This window comes from Vulpes lagopus, chromosome 6 (genome assembly GCF_018345385.1).
Source record: "Vulpes lagopus strain Blue_001 chromosome 6, ASM1834538v1, whole genome shotgun sequence".
In the NCBI taxonomy this organism is placed as follows: domain Eukaryota; kingdom Metazoa; phylum Chordata; class Mammalia; order Carnivora; family Canidae; genus Vulpes; species Vulpes lagopus.
Genome location: NC_054829.1, coordinates 97,044,160 through 97,068,740, shown reverse-complemented (window position 1 = coordinate 97,068,740; position 24,581 = coordinate 97,044,160). Strand labels below are relative to the sequence as shown.

Here is a 24,581-nt window from a genome sequence, read left to right as displayed (position 1 = left end):
CAGGTCAGATACTTTTTAAAAATATTTCCAACATGAAAAGGAAATTGCTAAACAAACTGAAGAATTCTAAAGCCAAACTCCCAAATCTATTAGAAATCAGTCAATATGGAGTACTTATCACATGACAGGCAGTATGCTGATAAGATCAATAAATGATTCACATTTAAAAAGTACCTACAATTTACAAATTGTTTTCATGATCATCAGCTAATGAAGCAATTATATACCAACCAGTGATGAATCAATTATACTCCATGATTTTTTTTAAACAAGAACCTAAATCAGTGTTTTACAAATTGTAGTCTATGACCCTTTAGTGGACCATGACTAATTTTTTTTTTAAGTAAATGAATGGAAGAGAAAATCTTAGACTAAATCATATAGAGTAGGAATGAGTGCTATTGTGGAATGTTTGTTAATTTACATACACACACAGATCATGTTATAAAATCCATTTCTCAGGGAGCCTTGGTGGCTCAGTCAGCTAAGTGCCTTCTGCTCAGGTCATGATCCCAGAGTCCTGGGATCCAGCCCTGCATCAGACTCCCTGTTCAGCAGGTAGCCTGCTTCTCCCTTTCCCTCTGCTGTTCCCCCCACCCATGCTCCCTGATTCTCTCTCTCTGTCAAATGAATAAATAAAATCTTCAAAGAAAAAAATTTTAAATAAAAATTTTAAAAATGCATTTCATTGTACGTCACAGTCAAAAAAGTTTGAAAAATACCACCCAAACAATCTTCACTAATAAAATTAGCTTAATTCAAGTTATTTACACACTTAAAAAGTGTTAAAGCCAGTATAATAATTTCAAAATTGACAAAAAGAATATAACAAACCATGAACTAATCTTTTTTATAAATGATATAAAAATCCAAATAAAGTATTATCAAACAGAATCCAAAAATCATAAAATACAGCATGACTTAAACGAGATTCCTATTAGAAGCACAAGGATAGTTCTATATTAACACATCTATTCATATAATTCATCAGAGCCACAGATTAAGAGAGGAAAAATAAATGATCATCTAGAAAGAGAATTCTGATAACATGACCAGTTATCACCTTAACATGACAAATACAAATCTCAAGTTATGAACCATCATCATGGAATGTCCACTTGTCAGCAGTATTAGTATTAGCAGTATTAACAATGTTCTGACAGTACTAACAAATGTCATTAAACAAGAGAAAGAATAAAACGTATAAAATTAGAAAGAAAAGAACTAAATCTTCATCATTTTTAGAAATAATTATGTGTCCCTAAAACAAGGGAATACCTGGTAAATAACTAGAAATACGAGTGCAGCAAGCTGGCAGATATATCAGATAAACATATCGAAGTCAATTAACTTCCTCATATACAAACCATTGCTAGGAAATACAAAACATACTATTCACAAGAGTAACTAAAAGAGATAAAAGTCTCCGGGAATAAATGTAACAACAACAACAACAAAAAACCTAATGAAGAAAAACTGAAAACCCCACTAAAAGACATAGAAGGAGACAAAGTAGAAAAACAATATTCTTGGGTAGGAATACTCAAAATTGTAAAGGTGTGAATTCTTCCAATATTAGTCTATAAATTTAATGTTATCCTAATAAAAAATGGTAACAGGATATTCTGGGGAACCAGACAAACTGATTCTAAATTTCACATGGAAAAAATAAATTAATTAAATAATTAGATTAAATTTCACACGGAAAAACAAACCTACAATACCAAAAAAATTCTGAAAAAGAGGAAAGGTGGAGGCAAAAAGGCTTACCAACTATTAAAACATTATATAGCAATAATAATTAAGAGCTTGGCAATGAGGGGCACCCAGGTGGCTCAGTAGGTGAAACGTCTGCCTTCAGCTCAGATCATGATCCCAGGGTCCTGGGATTCAGCCCCTCATCAGGCTCCCTCCTCTGTGGGGAAAGTGCTTTTCCCCTCTCCCTCCACCCTTATTTTGCTTTCTCTTGCTATCTCTCTCAAATAAACAAAATCTTAAAAAAAAAAAAAAATAAGAGTTTGGCAATGGCACATGATTAGACAGATGAGTTAAAGAAACAGCATAGAAACCAAAAACAGACCCAGATGTGTGATAATTTACTATTAAGACACAGATTGCATTTTAAATCAGTTAAAAGACAGCTGATATGTTTAAACATTAGTCATATGATAACTAGATTATTTTTCTGAGAGAAAAATTAAGTTGCACCCCTATTTAACTCCTCATAGTAATTGTTAGAGGGATCAAAAATCTTATCATACATAAAAAGTGAAACCATGAAAATAGTGGAAGAAAAGAGGAGAAATATTTCTTCAGTTTCTGAACCAAAAAGGTCTGTCTAGGTCATAAAGCCAGACACCCTTAAAAGAAAACACTTGTAAGTTTTATTACAGAAAAATGTTGAAAGTTTGTCATACATATAATGCTACAAAAGATAAAATGTAAACGTTCATTTGGGAAAAAACATTTATAACGCATACATAAAAGGACTATTTTTCCTAATATACAAAAAGTACTTATAAGTCAGTACAGAAAAAATTACTAATCTAACCGGGGGAGGAAAGGCTAAAGATATGAACAGATCAAGAGAAAGAAAAATACGAATGACCTTTTAACATATAAAAATATGCCCAACCTTAAAATTTAAAAATATAAATTATAATAACAATTACCACAAATCATAAAACTTGGCAATATTCTATACTGGGGAAAATATATGAAAAGAAATCCCCATATGTTTTTAAAGAGAGTAACAAATGGCAAAATGGTGAAATTTGTAGTCTCTCTCAAAATAAAAAATGCATGCATCCTTTGATCCACCTATTTACATTAGGCAATTAACCAACAGAAATACTCTCACATGTTCACAAAGATGTAATGGTTACTGCAGCCAAATTGTGAGAAGTAAAAACCTAGAAATAAACTAGCCATACATTAGTAGAGGCCTGGTTTGATGAACTACTATGATGCATCTCCAAAATGGAATACACATCGGTCATTGAAAAGAAAGAAGTGGACTTATTTGGGTTTATATAGAATGTTTATAAGAAATATTAAGAGGATATAACAAGGTGAAAAGGTGTATATAGCGTGTTTCTTTAGTGTGTAACTGGGGGTGGGCAGACATAAAATATCTCTGGAAAGTGGTGCAAGAAACCGTTAAGAGACATTAATTACCTCTGGAGAGTAGGACTTATTTTTCACTGTGTAACATTTTATCCTATTAGAATTTACCTTATCTATGAATTTTTTAAATACAAATTAAAACTATATGCAAGAATATTAAGTATAGAGCAATGAAATATACATTCTTAACAGTATGCTATCATTCAGACTGTCCTGTCCTTCAATTCCTCTGGAAGTGGGGAACTTAACTCAATTCTAAAATTATGTTCATGGGGCATTTGGATGGCTCAGTTAAGCAGCCAACTCTTGATTTCAGCTCAGGTCATGACCTCAGTTTCTTGAGATTGAGCCCCGAGATGGGCTCCATGCTCAGCCAGGGAGTCTGCTTGTAGATTCTCTTTCCTCTCCCTCCTCCCCTCCCACTGTGGAGCACACTCCCTCTCTTTTTCTATCTCTAAAATAAATAAATAAATCTTTAAAAAAATAAAATTATATTTATAAGAAGTTAGTACATCTCCCCACTTCTTAGAGAATAAAGCAAGCATAGCTTAGTATATTAAACCACATAAAAATGCTAATTCTCAACATATCAGACATGTAAAATCAGTCATCTCACATAGTCCAACTTAAGCTATATACACAGGCCCTAAGGTCAGACTGCTCCACTAATTTGTGCTGCAAAATACCTACTGTCTCTGGGTATCTCAGGCACCCATCCATCTATAAAATGGAGAAGACCATGGAACCCAACTCAGGAGTGGTCAAAGTTTAAATGGAGAAAGGAACACATGTAAGGAACCTAGCACAGTGCCTGACACATGGTCATGAAAAAATACGGATCAGGTACAGAATCATAATCATCCTTACTACTATTTCTATTACTGCTATAGCCCAGCCTTTGTAGTCAGACATTCAATCAAGGCCTCCACAATCTGTTTTTTATCTAAATAAATACTACAAAATTAAGGTAGGAGAATATGTTAAAATCAAAACAATTTTTTAATCTAGAATTTGATATAACAACACAAAATACATTATGTTGAATGTAGCCTTTAGCAGCTGCATAAACAATGTTTTCAGAATTGGGCAGATTTCTAAAGGGAAAAAAGAATCTTTAATTCTTGCAAATGTTCTAGTGTGTCTCAGAAAAACATGCTTACATTTACTGGAAATCCATCACTGAAAAATTTCTATAGAAAAGGCACTCCTTTCCTTTGCAGTAGTCACCAAACCCACAAACTGAAAAATGAAGAATCAGCACAGAATTTACCTAAAGGGTGATCAGCATAATCTGGTCTTTGAATATAACTTGGCACTGGCCTTGTTGGCATCTAAAAACATCAAAGAGGTTAGTTAAAACCAAATCTGAAATTAACTTTCATTATTAAGATTTTTACTAACAAAGAAAAAAAGTAGGGGAAAACACACTGAACATAAAAGTTCCTATCATATAAATGGAAAACAAGATTTAAGTGACATCTTAAATATCCTATCTATTTCATGGAAGACCAAACTTTACTTTCCAAGTGGTTAATGCCACTCCCTTAGGATATTTAAGAAAGAAAGGAGACTGGATTTAAGATGATACATACAAACAAGGTGCCCATGTTACTCCAAACAAACCGGCAAACCAAAAACAAAAATAAAATAATGTCTTGAGGTAAATATACATCAATATGCACCTGGCCATTATCTCTGGAGGTAGAATTAAAGAGACTTTCTCATGTATTCTATATTTTTCCAAATTTTAAAAATTAAATATATATTCCTTTTGTAAAAAGAAAAACATCAGTAAACAGTTTTTAAATATTTAAGGATTGCAAACAGATTTCAACTTCAGTCAATTCCTATTCCTGAAGTCTACCTACCAAGAACATAGGAAGGGCTGGAAGTGGCAGAAAACCCATATCTAAATTAAGAAGGAAATATATCCTGTTATAAAAAAAAAAGGAAAATAGTAATATACACTATCACTGTGTTGGCCAGAAAATATCTACCTCTTTCTTTTTTAAGATTAAAGAGTTTTTCATTCTTTCACTAAAAATTTTTTCTGCTTTGCCCATGACTGTCAATTATCCTAAATGCCAAATAATATATCATAAAAGCTAGAGAGCTAGAATGCAAATTTAATATTGATTATATAACTTATAATTGGAATACAAAATACATGCATCATTTTTAGGAAACTGGAAATTGTGCAAATTGATTTAAAAGAATGTAAAATTTTGGGCACCTGGGGTGGCTCAGTCAGTTAAAAGTCTGACTTCGGCTCAGTTCTCAATCTGAGGGTCCTGGGATTGAGCCCATTATTAGGCAACCTGCTCAGTGGGGAGTCTGCTTCTTCCTCTCCCTCTGTCTCTTCCCCTGCTTATCCTCTCTCAAATAATAAATAAAATCTTTTAAAAAATGTAAACATTTTATTACCTTATTTACTCACCAGTGGATAATGTGGTCTGAGTTTACCAGTGTATCGATAGCCTGCCCATGGATCAGTGTTAATATCACCTTCTACAGTCCAGGAAGACACTTCTCGCTTGGCCTTTTCATCTTCTGGAAGGTGGACAAGACAAGAAAAAAAGAGAAAGAATACTTCAATTGTCAAGCTACTGAGCACCAGAATACTTTATTATCACTTGTTTGGAAACCAAGCCACAGAGCCCAGGCATAAAAATCTAGCAAACTTCCACCCCAACCTAAATCACCAAAGCTGCTGCTTTCTTGCTATGTTCACCAACCCTATGATTTCCCAAAGATCCAAGTGTCTTGGGAGCTTTTAAAAGGCCCGAGCTAGACATATTCTAAGATTTTATACAGTATCAAATAAGAATAGCTGGGATGTGTGGGTGGCTCAGTGGTTGAGCATCTGCCTTTGATTCAGATCATGATCCCAGGGTCCTGGGATAGAGTCCCACATCAGGCTCCCCACAGGGAGCCTGCTTCTCCCTCCCCGTATGTCTCTGCCTCTCTCATGGAGAAAGAGGAAAGAAAGAAAAGAGAAAAGAGAAAAGAGAAAGAAAAGAAAGAAAAGAAAAGAAAAGAAAAGAAAAGAAAAGAAAAGAAAAGAAAAGAAAAGAAAGAAAAGAAAAGAAAAGAAAAGAAAAGAAAAGAAAAGAAAAGAAAAGAAAAGAAGGAATAGGAATAGATCACAGAACTCCTTTTCCAAGAAAATGCTAAATGTATTCTCTCTACAATGTCAATTTATAGAAGGCCCAGTTTTTGAAATATAAAATCTAAGCCTAGGCAAAACTTCCCAACTGAGAGCAGATGTTATAAATGGATTCTGTGCTCTTAGAAGAGATTCTAGAAAGAACAGATTCTAAATAATTCCACAGCAAATTTAAAATAAAAAACAAAAATTTCCCACTTAGCTGACAAATAGCTTTCAGACAAATATTTCAAAATGCTTTGAAAATTTTATAGTCAGGATCCCCGGGTGGCTCAGCAGTTTAGTGCCTGCCTTAGGCCCAGGGCATGATCCTGGAGTCCCGGGATCGAGTCCCACATCAGGCTCCTGGCATGCAGCCTGCTTCTCCCTCTGCCTGTGTCTCTGCCCCTCCCCCATGTGTATCTTTCATGAATAAATAAGTAAAATATTTTTAAAAAAAGAAAAAAAATTTTATAGTCATCATATGTCTTTTTCAGGAAAGGAATAATAAGAAGTAGGAAACTCAAAGATAAGAGGAGGGAACCATCAATAGAAAATTACTGAAAACTCAGTAGAAAATTAAAAATCACACGCACTCACTCACTCACTCATTCCTACCAGGTTAGTTATTAATACATAATGTTGTATTCACAGAAATACAACTAAGAATTCTTTGCACATGGAACAGATCCTCAATGATATCTGATGTTAGCACTCTGACTGCATCTCATATCCACAAATTAAAACAGAAATAACCTAAGACTTTTTTTACACAGCAGGAAATCAAATCTCTGCTACATCAAATCAACCTATACACCTTCCAATGCATACTGATCTTCTCCTGTTTACTGTTAAGCTATCATAGCTTTTAAAAGTCAGACTTCACATAATTTCTGAAGTGTATAAGAAAATTAACACTCCCTTAGGGCATCCCTGGGTGGCTTAGGGCATCCCTGGGTGGCTCAGCGGTTTGGCGCCTGCCTTCGGCCCAGGGTGTGATCCTGGAGTCCCAGGATCGAGTCCCACATCAGTATCCTTGCATGGAGCCTGCTTCTCCCTCTGCCTGTGTCTCTGTCTCTCTCTGTGTGTGTCTCTCATGAATAAATAAAATCTTAAAAAAAAAAAAAAAAAGCCCTTTAAACAACCTAAACATACAAAAGGGGGAGAAGAGAGAGACTCATATAATGCTAAGATAGAGAGGAACGGTGAAGTGGGTGAAGGAGATCCAAAGGTATAAACTCCCAGTCATAAGAGAAGTCAGTCCTAGGGATGTCAAGTGCCACATGGTGACTAAAGTTAACAACAAAAAAAGACAATCTACACTAACGGACTCCTCATCTTGCAGAAGAGGAAAACAGGCAACATGGCTCAAATGAGCAGAGACATACAGGAATGCTGTTTCCCAGTCCAGTATCCTCTCTGCAGAGCCCATCATCAACCTGAGATTGAAAGGAAGTTGAGAGGGATCCCTGGGTGGTGCAGTGGTTTGGCGCCTGCCTTTGGCCCAGGGCGTGATCCTGGAGACCCGGGATCGAATCCCACATCGGGCTCCCTGTGCATGGAGCTTGCTTCTCCCTCTGCCTATGTCTCTGCCTCTCTCTCTTTCTCTCTCTGTGACTATCATAAATAAATAAATTAAAAAAAAAAAAAAAAAAGAAAGGAAGTTGAGGTACAAGTGACAAGAATGAAAAAATACAGCCAGTCCATGCACATTACTTTGGAAGAGAATACAATTATAATATTACATATGAAGTAGAGAAATAGTAAAGAATAAGACTAAAAAATAAGAGTAAGAATAGCAAAGGAGGGACGCCTGGGTGGCTCAGCAGTTTAGTGCCTGCCTTTGGCCCAGGGCATGATCCTGGAGTCCCGGGATCGAGTTCCGCATCAGGCTCCCCGTGTGGAGCCTGCTTCTCCCTCTGCCTGTGTCTCTGCCTCTCGCTCTCTGTGTCTCTCATGAATAAATGGATAAAATCTTTAAAAAAAAAAAAAAAGCAAATAAAAAGAAAAGTTCTCTCATCCTCCTGAATTTTAGATCCTCCTCCCCTCTGGAGTTGAAGAAAACCACCATGAACACGAATGTCAATAGGAAAAACATCTCGCATCCCAGGACAAAAATGAACTCCATTCATCACACCTTGCCTTGGGTCAAGGATTACAGAAAACAGTTCCAAATGCAGGCCAACTGATGCCTGCTTCAATTATCACTGTACCAAGTGCTTTGTCTGAAACATGAACGTCAAGAATAATTTTCATCTGAAACACAGAACAGAACAGCCATCAAGATGTAGGCTTCTGGGTCTGATGCACTCCTGGGGACTTGTGAAGGGAGAAGAAAAGATGTACAATCTTTCAAAGCTTCCCGCTGATCTGCATTTGGGCCCTTCCACTACCTATTTTCAAAAGAGAATTAAAAGCAGACCTCCAACAAATAACTAATTCAAAGATCTCTAAACAAGTTAAGACTCAATTATGGTGGGATGCCTGGTTGCTAGGCGGTTAAGCATCTGCCTTCGGCTCAGGGCATGAACCTGGAGTCCCAGGATCAAGTCCCACATCGGGCTCCCTGCATGAAGTCTGCTTCTCCCTCTGCCTGTGTCTCTGCCTCTCTCTGTGAGTGTCTCTCTGTGCGTGCCTCTCATTTTATCTTTAAATAAAATCTTAAAAAACAAAAGACTCAATTATGGCAATTTCTTTTCTAATCTCCATGTATAATTTACTTAGGGAAATTTACACTTTAAAAGTAAGTTAGTTGACATGTTAGCATCAATTTGATCCAACCCTAAATGCTAGACCAGTTAACAGATACTTAGTAAGCATGAACTGTACTGAGGAGTCAGTTACAAAGTCACATACGAACTGGTCTTTATCAAAACAGAACAGTGTAAATAAACATCTGTAGCTGTCTTTCAAACATTACAATGCAAAAGGGTCAGCCAGGTACACTGTGGGTATTGTGGGATATACACAAGATGTGGCCCAAGGCATAGCACACCCAGGCTTCCTTCTTGAACAAAGTCCTATGCAGGGTGCCTTCTCCTACTCAGCTGACACAGAAGAACTGCACATGTCTAAGCTTTGTCTGGGACAGGATTTTCTGATCACAACCCTGACTCAGTTCTTCCAGAGATGATTATTAAACAATTGTTGAGCACGTACGAGGCATCGTACATAGGCTAAGAACTTTATGTGGATTGATTTATTTAATCCTCACAACAAACCTAGAACTTTAGCATTCTGGAGATAAGGCTTCACGTAATTCATGTTTACAAAGCTTGGTGGAACCAGTTCTAAATGATTACGTAACACCTTCTCTCTGCAATCCCAAAACCAAGCATATTAGGTGAGGAGGTATAGAGAAGTAGAATAAAAAAACTTATGTAGTTTTGGGCTGGGACGCCTGGGTGGCTCAGCAGTTGGGCGCCTGCCTTTGGCTCAGGTTGTGATCCCGGGATCCAGGATCAAGTCCCACCTTGGGCTCCCTGCAAGGAGCCTGTTTCTCCCTCTGCCTATGGCTCTGCATCTCTCTCTCATTCTGTGTCTCTCATGAATAAATAAATCTTTAAATAAATAAATAGATAGATAAATAAAGTTTTGGGTTTTTTTAAAAATAGAGTTTTCATATCATGCTTTTGGCTATTCAAAGATATTTATAAAGTCCTTTTACTGACACACACTGAATGTGTCAGTGATAATCTAAAAAAGTGACAATCTAAAACATACTATATTATTAATAACAACTTTCACAGATCAGACTAAAAGCTAATGCTACTGGGACACCTGGGTGGCTCAGTGGTTGAACATCAGCCTTTAGCTCAGGGTGTGATCCCTGGGTCTTGGGATCGAGTCCCACATCAGGCTCCCCATGGGGAGCCTGCTTCTCCCTCTGCCTATCTCTGCACCTCTCTCTCTCTGTGTCTCTCATGAATAAATAAATCTTTAAAAAAATAAAAGCCAATGCTACTGTGTGCGTTCTGACAGAAGATACATGTTGGAAGTATACATCAAGCGAGTATCAACACTATGTGCAAAGGCTTTGCAATCTAAGCGGTCTTCTTCACCAGGATACAGGAAAAATAAATTCTGCCCTTGAGTCATTTCTTTAACTCACAGTTGAAATTTTCCTAAGGCCTGATTAGCTTCTGCAATCAAAACAACTCCAGGTCCAGATGGCTTCACTGGTAAATTCCACCAAATATTTACAGAAAAAAGAATACCAATTGTACACAATCTCTTCTAGAAAAGAAAAGAGGAGGAAACATCTTCCATATTATGAGTCCAGGATTACTCTCATGCCAAAACTAGGCAAAAATATTAAAAGCAAATGACAGACCAATATCCTGCACCAATATAAATATAAATCAGGCATCCTTAATTAGAGATAAGTATGCATTACAGTGAAAAAAGAAAAAAAAGAAAGAAAAGAAAAGAAAAGAAAAGAAAAGAAAAGAAAAGAAAAGAAAAGAAAGAAAAGAAAAGAAAAGAAAAGAAAAGAAAAGAAAAGAAAAGAAAAGAAAAGAAAGAAAAGAAAAAAGCTGGGTATATCATCTTCATGAAATGAACTTCATGTTACATGTTATCTCACTATTGTTTCTTGGAATAAGATGCGATCTTCTAATATGCCCTTGGTTCCTTGCCAGCCCAACATTCTTTTCCCTTGATCCCTTTCCAGATACTAGTCTTACCCTGGATACCAACCTTCTCCACACCATTCCCTCCTCTAAGTCTCTCATCTATAATGGTATAATCAGAGTCTACTTAACAGGGTGTGAAAGATATAAGGCAGGCCAGCTGATGGCTGTCTCTACCCAATACAGCCCAAAGGGATCAAGAACAGTACTCACTCACTAAGAAAATCATCCCAAAAGATTCAAAAGGGCACTATCTAAAAGATGGCACCACAGTAAAATGCAATGAGTAAAATGCAAAGTTTCAGTTGAAGACAGTAATAATTATGTTCTTTTTACTTAAGGGGCATTAGCTGTTTAATTCTCTTGGAGTGTAGGTCATAATGGCTCTTAATTTCCCATAGGAAACCAGTATTAAAGAAACACACACTCAGGGTCATACTGTTTGTATGTTGGTTAAGCATCTGCCTTCAGCTCAGGTCATGATCCTGATGCCCTGGGACTAAGCCATGAATCAGGGTCCCTGCTGAGTAGGGGAATCTGCTGCCCCCTCCACCTCTCTCCCTGCTCATGCTCGTTCTGTCTCTCAAAAATAAATAAAATCTTAAACACACACACACACACACACACACACACACACACTTCAATAAGTTAGCAAATGCTTGGGGTAGATATCCATTCTAAGCTGTTTTACTAACATACTATTTCACCTCAACCCTTCACTTCCCTATGCTTTAACTGCCTGGATATAAAATGTTAATAACTGGCTCAACTCTAAAAATATCTAACACATTAGAAATGCAGGACTTAATGTGTGACTGAATAAATAGCATTATTGAAACCAACTTCTACACTTTGATCTGAAGTAACAAATCCTGCTATTTATGCTTTCTTAAATTCTCATTTATTCATGATCCTCCTTCCTCATCTCTAACCACATTTCCTTCCACAATAACCTAGCATTTCCATTCAATGTACACTTCACCTCATAGAGCCACAGAAAATGTCTTTTTACACTTTCATTTCCCTTTCCTTCAAATGGTAAATTGACCTCGATGAGATTTTATGATAGATATATATAATCTACCTATGTTTATTAAACCAGCAAATTCCTAAAAAATATACAACTAGATGTATAAAAAATTACCAAGATCAGTAGGTTGAAACAGAAACTTTATACCAAGAACCATGTGCTGTCTGCCAAGCTTTCATTCATCAGGATGGCTATGTTGTAAGACTAGAAAGTCATTGTCAGTTTTCAGGTAACTGTGTGGACTTGTCTTAAGCCCTTAAGGCAGCCCACTAATGACATGAATTTACAGAATGATTAAGTAGCTAAAGCAGAATAGGTCATGTGAATTGGTGATAGATCTATGTGGCTGATAGCAATAGCTAAGAAGTAGCTAATAGTTTCACTCTGTGGTGTCTCAGAAAGTAACTTCAAAAAGAAAAATTGAACATATGGCTGCAAATAATAATATTAAAACAAAAAACAAAGTAATAAAATTTTTAAAAGTAAACAAAAACAAAGAAATCGGGCTAAATTTCGAAGCCAGACAGCTCATGTGCCCCTGCCTACAACACACAAACCCTTCTAGCAAAGAAAAGCAAGTGCCGAAAAATGAGGACATTCTCAGGTACTTTTCAAGAAAGATTCATCTATCCTAAAAACCATCTCATGTTTTCACATTACATACAAGATTAACAAAGAGATCACTCAGCCACATTTTATTCACACAATTACATTTTACAAAATTTACACAATTACATACCACAAAGAATAAAAAATTTTAAAATACATGCTAATTCTAGCTCTTGGGATTATACTTTCAGAAACCCAAATACATATTTTCAGAACTGGAAGACTTCTAGTTTTCTGCATAAAACCCAAATCTAAGACAAATAGTACAGAGATGTGTGATTTTACTTACTTGCTTTCTTATGTAGTAACTTGTGAGTTGCCCAACTTCCTTTAAAACATTCCTAAAAGAGTAAACAAGAAAATCAGCGTCAGGTCTCCCTTAATCAGAGACATTTAAGGAATACTGTACGTAAGAAATAAATGTTGGAATCTCTGTGCATTCAATATTTGGGCGAGCTTAAGAAATGGTGATATCTATTTAAAAATTGAGATACTTCAGACAAGTAAGAAACATTAGCCTATATTATAAAGAGTAGTCACATAGTTATATTTCAATTTTATGTCACCAAATTATTTTCGAAATTATTAGGAAAATGAACTCAAGTAATAAACTGAATTCAAATAATGAACTCAAGCAATAAATTAGAAAAATGAATTCAATTAAAGATCTTATTTATGCTTTCATTCTTATAGTATTTCCATCAAAGAATTTAAAATTATTCAAACAAATCATTACAACTACTAAGAAAATTCACAAAGTCCTACAAATGTTTTGACTTTGCAAATATAAAAGAGTAACTAACATATAAGAAAAAAAGCTAAAAACATAACTGAAAGCACCCCTAGAACTATGCAGTGATCAAACCACATGACACGAGTGATGCTACAGCTCCTCCTCTCCCTCACGGTTTGTCTAAGGGCTCTGAGGAGCTAGTTTCTCCTTTCAGGGCCAGAATCTCCTACTTTCCTTTTCCTCTCCTTGTATCTTTCAAAGCCTGCCAACTGCTAAGTTAAGAAAACGCAGGTCATACCTATTGCCTCCTACTGCAATGTTAAGCCTCAACAGACTTCAAATGTGTAAAAAGATATCTGCAACATTCAAGACTTTTTTCAAAGTTGGTAAAAAGACCAGTTCTTCGCCACCCTGGAGTTCTAGGAAACTAGTTTAAAAAAAAAAATTATCTATGATTCTGCCAGAAGAGGTATTGTGATTAATTGGAAAGTCCCAAGAACTGAAACGGGAATAAGTTATTTCTTCAGTACTACCTACACCTATTCAGCATAAGAAAACAAAGGTAAAAATCAGTGTTAAACAGTAATTTGAAGGCAACCATAATGAATAACTATAAGTTATCATTTACTGAATATGTGCACTATATGCCCACCTCTCCTTTCATCCTCACAAAAACCTTGCAGGGCAGATGGCATTATTCCCATTTTACACATGACAAAACTGAAGCACAAATAGCTAAATAATTTACTGTCATATAACAGAATCACACCTGGCAGAACAAGAACTCAAACTCAGGCTTACCTGACTAAAGGTCATGCTTTCCCACTGCTTTAGTGTGTGGATGGGTAGGTGTGTGGGGGTGTGTGGAGAGTTTGTACTCAATTCAAAACATCAATTTAGCATCAAACTCAGAACTAGAAAACATTCAATTAAGCTCTACCATCACAAAGTCTAAAATTTTATCTTTAAGGGGTCCCAGGAGGCTCAGTCAGTTGAGCATCTGACTCTTGATTTTGGCTCAGGTCATGATCTCAGGGTCATGGGATTGAGCCCCGAGATGGACTCCGCACTGGGCATGGAGCCTGCTTAATATTTTCTCTCTCCCTCTCCCCCCACTTGTGCTCACTCTCCCTCTCTCTCAAAATAAACAAATCTGAAAAAAATAAAATAAAATTTTATTTTTAAATCTAGGAAGCAATGATAACTACTAACCATTTTCATGGGTCCTCAACTGCCCTATCAAGTGGGGCAGATATCTAGGTGACGATAATATAGCAGATTAGATGAGATCATGTAAATAACACATGGGAAAGTAGATAACCAAGTGTCTAGTACCTAGCAAGTATCAAAATATGGGAATCCCTGACATCCCAGTGCTTATGGCTATGCCTGGCATTGAACAGGTTTTCTCAGTATATGATAAGAGAATGAACAAAAATTAATGTGATCATATACATACACAAAGCCTTCTTCCTGTTGTCGATGGAAATGTTCTCATCACCTTCCAGGACCAAGCTGCCTACTCCACAGCCATTCTCCCCTCCCTCTCACACCAACAGAATCCTCCTATAGCACAGTTGTAATGGATCCTACAAAAAAACATTCCCAGCCTCGATGATACAAATGGCCTCATGACCTAACCTGGCCAAAATCTCAACCCAGTTGTCAGGTGGGGCCTCTGGAAAGCTTCTTAGAAAACAGGCACCTATTTTCTCTTCTTTGCCCTTTCCCAGCTTCAAACCAAGACGCTGGCTGAAGCGAAGTGGCAGTCTTGTGACCACAAGGCATCAAGCACACCCCAAGAAGCCTGGATCCCTAAGGACTTTGTGAGGCTGCTGTTCCAGTCTCAAAATACCTACCTCCAGACTCCTCATCATTAAAAATCTCCATACTTGGACCCTTGGGTGGCTCAGCCAATTAAGTGTCTGCCTTCCACTCAGGTCATTGTCCTGAGGTCCTAGGATGGAACCCCGAATCAAGCACCCTGCTCAGCAAGCACTCTGTTTCCGCCTCTCCCGCTGCCCCTCCCTCTCTCAAATAGATAAATAAAATCTAAAAAAAAAAAAAAAAAAGAACATGATATAAAACAAAACTCCACACTTTTAGTTTTGGAAGATATATTAGTTAGAAATTGCATTGGATTGAGAGACACTTGGGTGGCTCAGTCAGTTAAGCATCTGCCTTTAGCTCAGGTCATGATCCTGGGGTCCTGGGATTGAGCCCTGTGTCAGGCTCCCTGCTCAGTGGGGAGTTGGCTTGTCCTTCTGCCTCTCTTACCTGCTGTGGTCTCTCACTCAAATAAATAAAATCTTTAAAAAAAAGAAACTGCATTGGATTATGAGAAATAAAATCTCAAACAACCATGGCATAAAAACAAATCAATCACTCCACTGTATAGTAACAGACTAAAAGGCAGGGGTAGGGGTAGGGGAAAGGGCCACTGGATAAAGATGGCCATAACAACTACAGTAGGTTGAATGATGGCCACCCAGAGACACCAGGTTCTAATCTCTGGAACCTATAAATATCACCTTATTTTGAAAAGGGGTATTTGAATGTGTGATTAAATTAAGGGTCTTGTGATTAGGGAGATTATCCTGGTAAGCCCTAAATGCCACCATCATGAGTGCCCTTATGAGAGAGGCAGAAGGAGGCTCACATACACAGAAAAGGAGGGAATGTGGCCAGAAGGGTACAGATTAATGTGGTAGAGCCTCTGGAGGGAGGACTGCCCTGCCACTGCCTTGATTTAGGCTCAGTGGAACTGAATTTGGACTTAGACCTCCCCAACTATGAAAGAATACTGCTGTTGTTTTATGCTACTCTGTGGCAATTTGTTACAGCAGCCACAGGAAACTAACACAGTAAAAAACAAGACACTAGGGCACACCAAAAGAATGAATCCAATTAGGGCACTGAGGGTGAAGGACTAATTACAGTCTTCTTGAAGCTTTTTCTGCTTACTGTACTTATTCATGGGGTCAACTCCCCATTATGCACAGTAATTTTTAAATAAGATCAGCCAAAGCACATGACTTACTTTAAGAAGCTTAACTTCAATCGGTATTTCAATCTCATCTCTTCCTTTCCTTTCTAAACTGTTCATCATCATGGATAAGACTGGCAAAAGTGATGAGACAGACTGGAATTTCCCTTGTTTCTCATTCTTCCAGCCTCACGGCAGTAGGCTATCAACAAGGAAAAACATCAGGGATGCAGAAGGAAGGGAGTAGAGAGAAACGGTCAGAGTGGGTCCTAGAATGACAGTCTAAGAGTCAGCCAGGCCCAGAGGCAGAAACCCACCAGGGCTGCAGGCTCAATGTACCAATGCTATTCTTCAGTTGAAGGCCTTGACACCAATGCTTTCATACTAAGTATGCTTGGTATAATTTTCAATTAATTTTCAGTATGCCAGCTTAAGATAAATCAACCAAATGTCTACCCAATAAGACCTATGTATGGCTAAAGTGGCTTATACATTATCTAGGTGCTGGTATGTCCAATACTGCATCACTGCTGTAAATAGTCTACCCTGAAAAAAATTAAGGACAGATTTTTGCTCCATCACATACACCCCATTCTCCAAAATCCTAAGGTACTCCACTTGTTATGGAAGCACCGGCACAGCACAATTTGCACCTTCAACTGGCTAGCCTTTTTCCTGCCATCACTAAAATTAGAATATAAATCAGAAGAAAACACGTCAAGAACAATAGAGAAAAAACTTCTGGACAGAGCAGGGTTATCAAAAGAGGACTCTTAGGTACTCTTCAGCTCCACAAGCCTTGGATTCCATCTTTTAAGTAATTATATAAAAGAAGTTCTTAAAAAATTGTGATTATCTCAAAGTTAACCTCCTCCTCCCCCCTTCAAAGTAGAGCAAAATGACAGAAGGCTGAAAATAAAGAGATGGCATTTTTGAAAAAAAAAAAAAGGTATTTAAAACCAATGAGTCTCCAGCATCTGGCTGGTTCAGTCCATAGAGCATAGGAGTCTTGATCTCAGGGTTGTAAGTTTGAGCCCATACTAGTTGTAGGGATAACTTAAAAAAAAAAAAAAAAAAAAAACTTAGAAAAAAAAACAACCAACAAATCTAACATCTGGATAATAAAAGTTTCAGAGAGAAAAGGGAGAAGAGAGACCTTAGAAATAAAGTTTTCTGTAACTAAAAGACAGTAGTTTCTAAACTGAAAAGACTCCCAAAGGATAAATCTTAACTTGCCCAAGGCATACCATATGTAATTTCCTAATACTGGGGTAGAGAAGCTCTAATAAGCTTCCAGAGAAAGGGGGGAGGGCAAAAATATGTAAAAGATTATGAATCCCATGGCAACAAACTTTTCAACAACAGTGGAAGTTAAAAGAAAATGGAACAATAATACAAAAATTCTGAGAAAACAATTTCCAAACTAGAATTCCAAATTCAGCCAAACTGAAACTCAAGTGTCAGGGTACAGCAAGATATTTACAGAATCTCAAAAGTTTACCTCCCGTGCAATCTTTCTCAGGAAGCTACTGGAGGAGATATTACATAAAACATGAGATTAACCAGGAGAGAGGAAGATATGATACAGACAAAAGAGAAGTAAAGGGTAATGCTTGAGAAGGGAGGTAAGGATGACTGCACTGAAGGAAGCCGGAGGGCAAGAAGTTGTGGCTAGAGGCGGTCAGTGTTCTCAAGTAAAAATGACAAAATGCCAAATGTATTTGAAAGTATTGAGAGGAATTCTATGCAATTGTGGAAGAGTTTGGGAATGAATCAGTACATGGCCAAAAGAAACTGTGAAATGAATGGGAAAGGGCAACCCGGGTGGCTAGGCGGTTTAGCACCGCCTTCAGCCTAGGGCCTGATTCTGAAGACCCGGGATCGGGATCAAGTCCCACATCAGGCTCCCTGCATGGAGCCTGCCTCTCCCTCTGCCCGTGTCTCTGCCCCTCTCTCTCTGTGTCTCCCATGAATAAATAAATAAAATATTTAAAATAAATAAATAAATGAATGGGAAACAGGAGCATCTGGCTGGCTCAGCTGGAGGAGCATGCAATTCCTGATCTTGGCGTCATGAGTCTGAGCCCCATGATGGGTATAGAAATTACTTTAAAAAGAAAGAAAAGAAAAGAAAAGGAAATAGGAAAGGAGTGAGGTGCTTTGTAAGTTAGAAACATTTTGACTAGGTATGTGAAATAATTTGAGTAATCAACTAAAAAGTTACAAAAAATTATTTTAATTATGGATATTTTGCCTCCATGAGGTTGAGACAATAAACGAAGCCAATCAAGAAACATTTAAATTACTGTGAGTTAAGATTCGATATAAAATATATTTTTTAAAGATTTTATGTGAGAGACAGAGAGAAGAGAGAGCGTAAGTGGGAGGAGGGGCAGAGGGACAAGCAGACTTCCCACTATATATGTGTATCCAATGCTAAAAAACGCTTTAAAGTTTAAAATATGAATGAATTAACATCTAAAGAAAAACACTAGGTAATTTTAAAAAGAAAACAAAAAAATTTTTTTAAGATTATTTATTTGAGAGAAAAAGCAGGAACAGGGAGGAAGAAGCAGGAGGAGAGGGGGAGGCAGACCCCGCTGAGCAGGTAGCTGGATGAGGGGTTCAATCCCAGGACCCTGGGATCATAACCTGAGCCAAAGTCAGAGGCTTAACTGATTCAGCCACCCAGGCACTCCTCGAAAGAAAATATTTTAAAACATATATATTTCCATTGCTTAAAAAAACCTTTAAACAAGGTTAAAATACAATGATTAGCATCTAAAAAAAAATCAATAGGTAATTTTAAAATGAAAACAAAATTTTAAAACGAGAAGAAATTTACAATTTCATAGAACTGAAGTAGTCTCCCACTTGACACCACCTCAACTGTGCTGTCATATGTTACATAAAAAATGAGATTTTTTTAGGAACTCCTGAGGGGCTCAGTGGTTGCACATCTGCCTTCAGCTCAGGGTGTGATCCTGGGGTCCTGGGATTGAGTCCCACATCGTGCTCCCCACGGGGAGCCTGCTTCTCCCTCTGCCTATGTCTGTCTCTCATTAATAAATAAATAAAATCTAAAAAAAAATGAGATTTCTAAATCGCTATTGTATAGTTAACCTTTTTTAAAATAAATTTTATGTTCTGTAATGTAATAATTTAAAAGGTTTGCCCATCACCATATACATCTTATATGTCCAGATATTCAAATATAGTTTAAAACTGAAGAGTTAACTACACTATGTTAACTAAATGGAATTTAAATTAAAACTTAAACAGAAAAGTAAACATCTTCAGTATTTAATGATACCATCTAGGTTGAGTATCCATTTCAGGGCATCCAATTCCTTTAATGTGATACTTAACTTTTTTTTAGATCACTAAATCCTTTGATAATCTTCTGAAAGCAATCATTCCCCTCCACAGGAAAAAAAAAAACATACCTGTGCACAACAAACTTGTGCACAGTGTTAGTCGCTACTAAATCATTCATGCATATAAAGTGTAAAATATGACCAAAGCACTTGTAAGGTGCTGGACATTCAGCAGTGAACAATATAGGCCTGGTCCAGACAAATATTACACAGCTAATTACACGATCACATAGCTTAAGTCATAAGGGCTAAAAAGAAAAATTATATAGTGCTAAGAAAAAGAGGTAAAGGGCAAGAGGTAAAGATACAGGCATGGGTCAGGATGAGGTTAAGGACTCTGGTCTCTTCCAGTAACAACAGAAAGCCATTAAAAAGTTTTAAACAAAGGAACAACCTGTAAAGACTTGAGTTCATGACATTCCTGATCTTCATCCACAAACCTAAAATTAAAATCCCTTTTCCTAAATAATAATCGAAAGAATGGTCTTGAAGAACTGTTCTTTAAGCTGTTCTTATTCAAGAGAGAGAAAATGAGAGAGCAAGCAGGGGGTGATGGATAGACAAGACTTCTCTGAGAATCAGAGCATTTTATTTCTTTATTTAAAAACTTACCAAGACCAGATTGAATATTTGCCTTCTTCCTATTGTATAACTTATGAAACAGAGTGAGCATCTCTTTTATGCTTGGCAAACTGTCCTACTCTTTGCTAGGTATAGAACAGCTTCCAAATTTTATCCTTTGCACTTTCAACACCTCTGGGAGTTCCTTTAAAGCTTTTGTTGGTACTGCTTCCCCCACAACACTGCCATTCTTTTCATCACAACCATTTTCCTCATTTATGCCAACAAGTTGGCCTCATTGAGTTGTTCTGTTCTGGCTGCATGTCTAGCTGTCTAGAATGGTGAGGAATGCCAATATTCCTGTGGCCAGCTATTTCTTCTACAACTCCCTTTATGTTAAATTTAGATTTTATGTTTCTAGCATTATCATTTACCATTTCTTTACTGCACTTTGATCTTTGTTGGCCAATTCCTTCTTTCGATTATCCGTTCTTATAAAATATCACAGAAGCCATCACTGGAAAACAAGAAAGCAACACAACTACAGACTTTGCTGTCTGGATGAGAAATGAGTGAGATGCACAGTGGCCAATCACTGACAGGTTTTCAAAGAAGGGAGTGACTGGTCACTGATAAGGTGCACACCTGTGATTTACACAGTGATCCTAGGACTAAAGAGTTGGCCATGAAGTGTGTACTTTATGTAATTACTCCATGTCATTGGGAGACTGGCTTCACTTAATGGAACTATGGTAACTAAATTCATGCATATCAGGCAGCCTGGGTGGCTCAGTGGTTTAGCACCACCTTCAGCCCAGGGTGTAATCCTGGAGACCCAGGATCGAGTCCCACATCAGGCTCCCTGCATGGAGCCTGCTTCTCCCTCTGCCTGTGTCTCGGCCTCTCTCTGTGTCTCTCATGAATAAATAAATAAAATCTTTAAAAAAATAAAAAAATAAATCCGTACATATCAAAACTGCAAAATAAGATCTACCTTTAGCAAGTACCTAGTTAGCTTAGTCAATAGAGCATGCAACTCTTGATCTCAGGCTCATGAGTTCAAGCCCCATGTTGGGTATACAGCTTACTTAAAATCTGTCTTTATATAGTTGGCACTCTGATACAACCTATTTATAAAACTTTTCTAAATAGGTTATGTGAACAAAACACTTCTGCATCACCCAGCATCTTTTTTTACCCTCACAGAAGCTGACATAAATTTCCTTAAGTTAAAAAAAAAAAATCTGTATCCCAACTGATTCATTTAGAGAACACAGAAATTTACATGCCAATTTAAATGGGGGGTGGGGGGGCACATACCAATTTAAACAAGAAACATAAGGAGAAAAAAACACCAAAGAGAGGTAAAAGCAGAATTTAAAATGTTACCAAGAATTTAGTATATTCACCTAATTCGGTAATACTAAAAAACAAAACAAAATAATGCTTTAAAAAAAAAAAAAAAAACACACACTACCTACTACTAAGGATAATTGATAGCCCCTAAAGGGTTTATAAGTAGGGACAACTCAAAACCCACAAGGTTCTCTAAAACAGTCCTTCTCAAACATGACTAGTGGCTAAAAAGCATGGACTCTGAAGTCAGACAGACTTGTATCCTAGCTTGGTCACTTATCAGCCTTTCGATACTTAGTATCTGAAGTTCTGCTTTCCTCGACTGTTATGTTGGGAAAACAACTGTGTAAAATGTGTGGCCAAGAAGTGCTCAATTCTAATTATCATCAATTTTATTATTTTTTGAGGCAATTTAAATTTTAAACTTGAAAAGATGATCACTTAAGTATCTCTACCTTTAACATGTGTCATCCCTGGCCCAGATTCTTGGCTTCTGAAAACTGATAGCAATTAGGCAGCTAGTAATTGCACTGAGCTTTGTATCTTACTGGCATTATTACTGCCCACAGAGGCTGCACAGTGGGGAAGGGGATGTAACCCCAAGTTCGAACCTGCTCCCACCACACAGACCATTAGAGAGAACAAAGCCTACTGGCTCACAGCATCTGAGTACAAGCGGAGACCCATCTCTGGCAGACACAAAGGCACCCTTAGAAAGCCAGGCCTTTATATATATATTTACATTTATAAATAAAACATTGATCAGTGACAACCAGTAGTCATATTACAAGGGAGACAAAAGTCACAGATTTGCAGATTTAGTCCAACTATAAGGCCTGAACAGAATGCGTGGAGCAGCTATTTGAGGGCTCTGAAAAGAAAACCGCAGCAGGCAGATTAGGGAAGACCAAAATTTGAAGTTCCACTGATATGGTGACGAGTTCACCATCTCACCCCACGTATCATCAGGGGCAACAGAAAGTGACCACTTGGCACAGACACATTGTGCTCCAGGAGAAATCCTTTAATTCTGGCTCAAGGAATGGAAGAATAATTCCCAGTGCTCCAAGAGCACAGATATCCACCTTTTCTTCTCTCTTCTATCCTGTTACACCCCACACTCCAAGTGATCCCAAGGTGACCACCTATAACATGAGCTTGTAGGAACCAAAATTCTGAGGAAGAGGCATCTTCCTTTTCTCATCTGTGAAGCTGTAGTCCAGAGAGGGTAGGACCAAACCCCACTTTCTTCCCTCTGCCCTCTTGCCATGTAGCCCTGGACACAGACAGCATCAAGAAGTGTGCAACAAACTGGGTACTAAATTACAGCTTTCTGGCCAGAAAACCAAAAATGAGAATTTCTGAGAAACCAGAAAGTACCAGGAAGGAGCTCCAGAAAGGGACCCCATAAAGTTGTTCATAACACGACATTAACAATACTTGTGAGAACAGAACTAACTGAAAAGTCCATCATCCACATCTCAGACCAAGCCTGGATCTAACTCAGATGAGGAACGGACTAAAACAAAAATATCAACATTCACCAAAGGATTTAAACGAAATTCAAGATCTCGTAATATCAAAATTCCTAGTCTACAGTCTAAAATTATTTGACATATAAAGAACCATGAAAATTTCAACTCACAAGTGAAATAAGTCAACAGACACCAATACTAAGATGACATGAATGTTGCCATTAACTGCCAAAGGCTCAGAAGCAGGTATTATTAAAACGTGCCAACGGACAACATTCTTAATACCAGTGGATAAAGAGAAAATCTTTGCAAAGAGAAACAGACATAAAGAAAAACCACATGGAAATTTTAAAATTGAAAACTACAGTAGCCAAAGTAAAAAACTAACTCGGTGGATCCAACAGTATAATGGAGATGACAGAAAAGATCCAGAGATCAAAAGAAACTATTCCATTTGAACATGGAGAAGATTTATTTTTAATGAACAAAGTCTCAGGGGCCAATGTGACAATAACGAATTATTAAGAGTAAAGAGAGAATGGAATAATGATAAAAAAGAAAAAAAAAGAAAAACAGGTCAACTAAGATGATATAACAGTCTAAACTATACATCTCTAACAAGAGAGCTTCAAAATACATGAAGCAAAAAGTGACAGAAGTGAAAAGAAGAGAAAAATCCATACTATAGTTGGAAATCAAAATTATCATCCATTCATAATAAAAACCCTCAGTAAACTAAGGAGAGCATTTCCTCAACTTGATAAAGATTATCTACCAAAGTCTATGGATATCATATTTGTGAAAGACACAATGCTTCTTCCCCAAGATCAGAAACCAGACAAGGGGTAGCCAGGGTGGCTCGGCGGTTTAGTACCACCTTCAGGCCAGGGCCTGATCCTGGAGACCTGGGATGGAGTTCCACATCGGGCTCCCTGCATGGAGCCTGCTTCTCCCTCTGCCTGTGTCTCTGCCTCTCTGTCTCTGTCTCTCTCTCTCTTTGTATGTCTCTCATGAATAAATAAATAAAATCTTAAAAAAAAAAAGAAAGAAAGAAAGAAAGAAAGAAAGAAACCAGACAAGGATGTCTACTCTCAACATTCCCAATTCAACATCACACTGGAAGTCTTAGAATTCAAGAAGGCAAGAAAAATATATATAAAACGCATACAGACAGTAAAAAAAAAGAAAACTGCTCCCATTCAAAGATGACATAAGTATCTGTATAAAAATACAAAGGAAAAAATTCCCAGAACTAAAATACCAGGTTAGCAGAGCCACAAATACAAGGTCAACACACAAAAACCTGCTGTATTTCTATATACTGGCAATATATATAATTAGAAAATGACAAAAAGCATTACTATTTATGATCACTCCTCCCCAGAAAAAACAGTATAAATGTAACAAAACATGCATAGCAGTTGAAAAACTATAACACTTATAGAAACTAAGAAACAATGATAAATCAAATAAGATCTAACTAAATGGATATCTTGTGCATAGAGTGGAAAACTAAACATCGGAAAGATGTCAATTCTCCCCAAATTCATTT

General features: G+C 37.3%; 1 protein-coding gene across 2 annotated transcripts in view; it reads right to left on the bottom strand.

Annotated features, from left to right (window-relative positions):
- The window catches only part of METAP1 (methionyl aminopeptidase 1), a 68,462-nt gene that overhangs the window by 19,615 nt on the left and 24,266 nt on the right, over nt 1-24,581 (bottom strand). The window contains exons 2-5 of one of the 2 annotated variants that reach the window (XM_041758527.1): nt 16,315-16,462; nt 12,831-12,882; nt 5,564-5,676; nt 4,397-4,457 (exon numbers count right to left, since the gene is read on the bottom strand). In XM_041758527.1, coding sequence (XP_041614461.1) covers nt 4,397-4,457; nt 5,564-5,676; nt 12,831-12,882; nt 16,315-16,386 — 298 coding nt within the window. In that variant the 5' untranslated portion in view covers nt 16,387-16,462. The remainder of the gene's footprint in view (nt 1-4,396; nt 4,458-5,563; nt 5,677-12,830; nt 12,883-16,314; nt 16,463-24,581) is intronic. The other variant, XM_041758526.1, reaches the window with a different exon arrangement.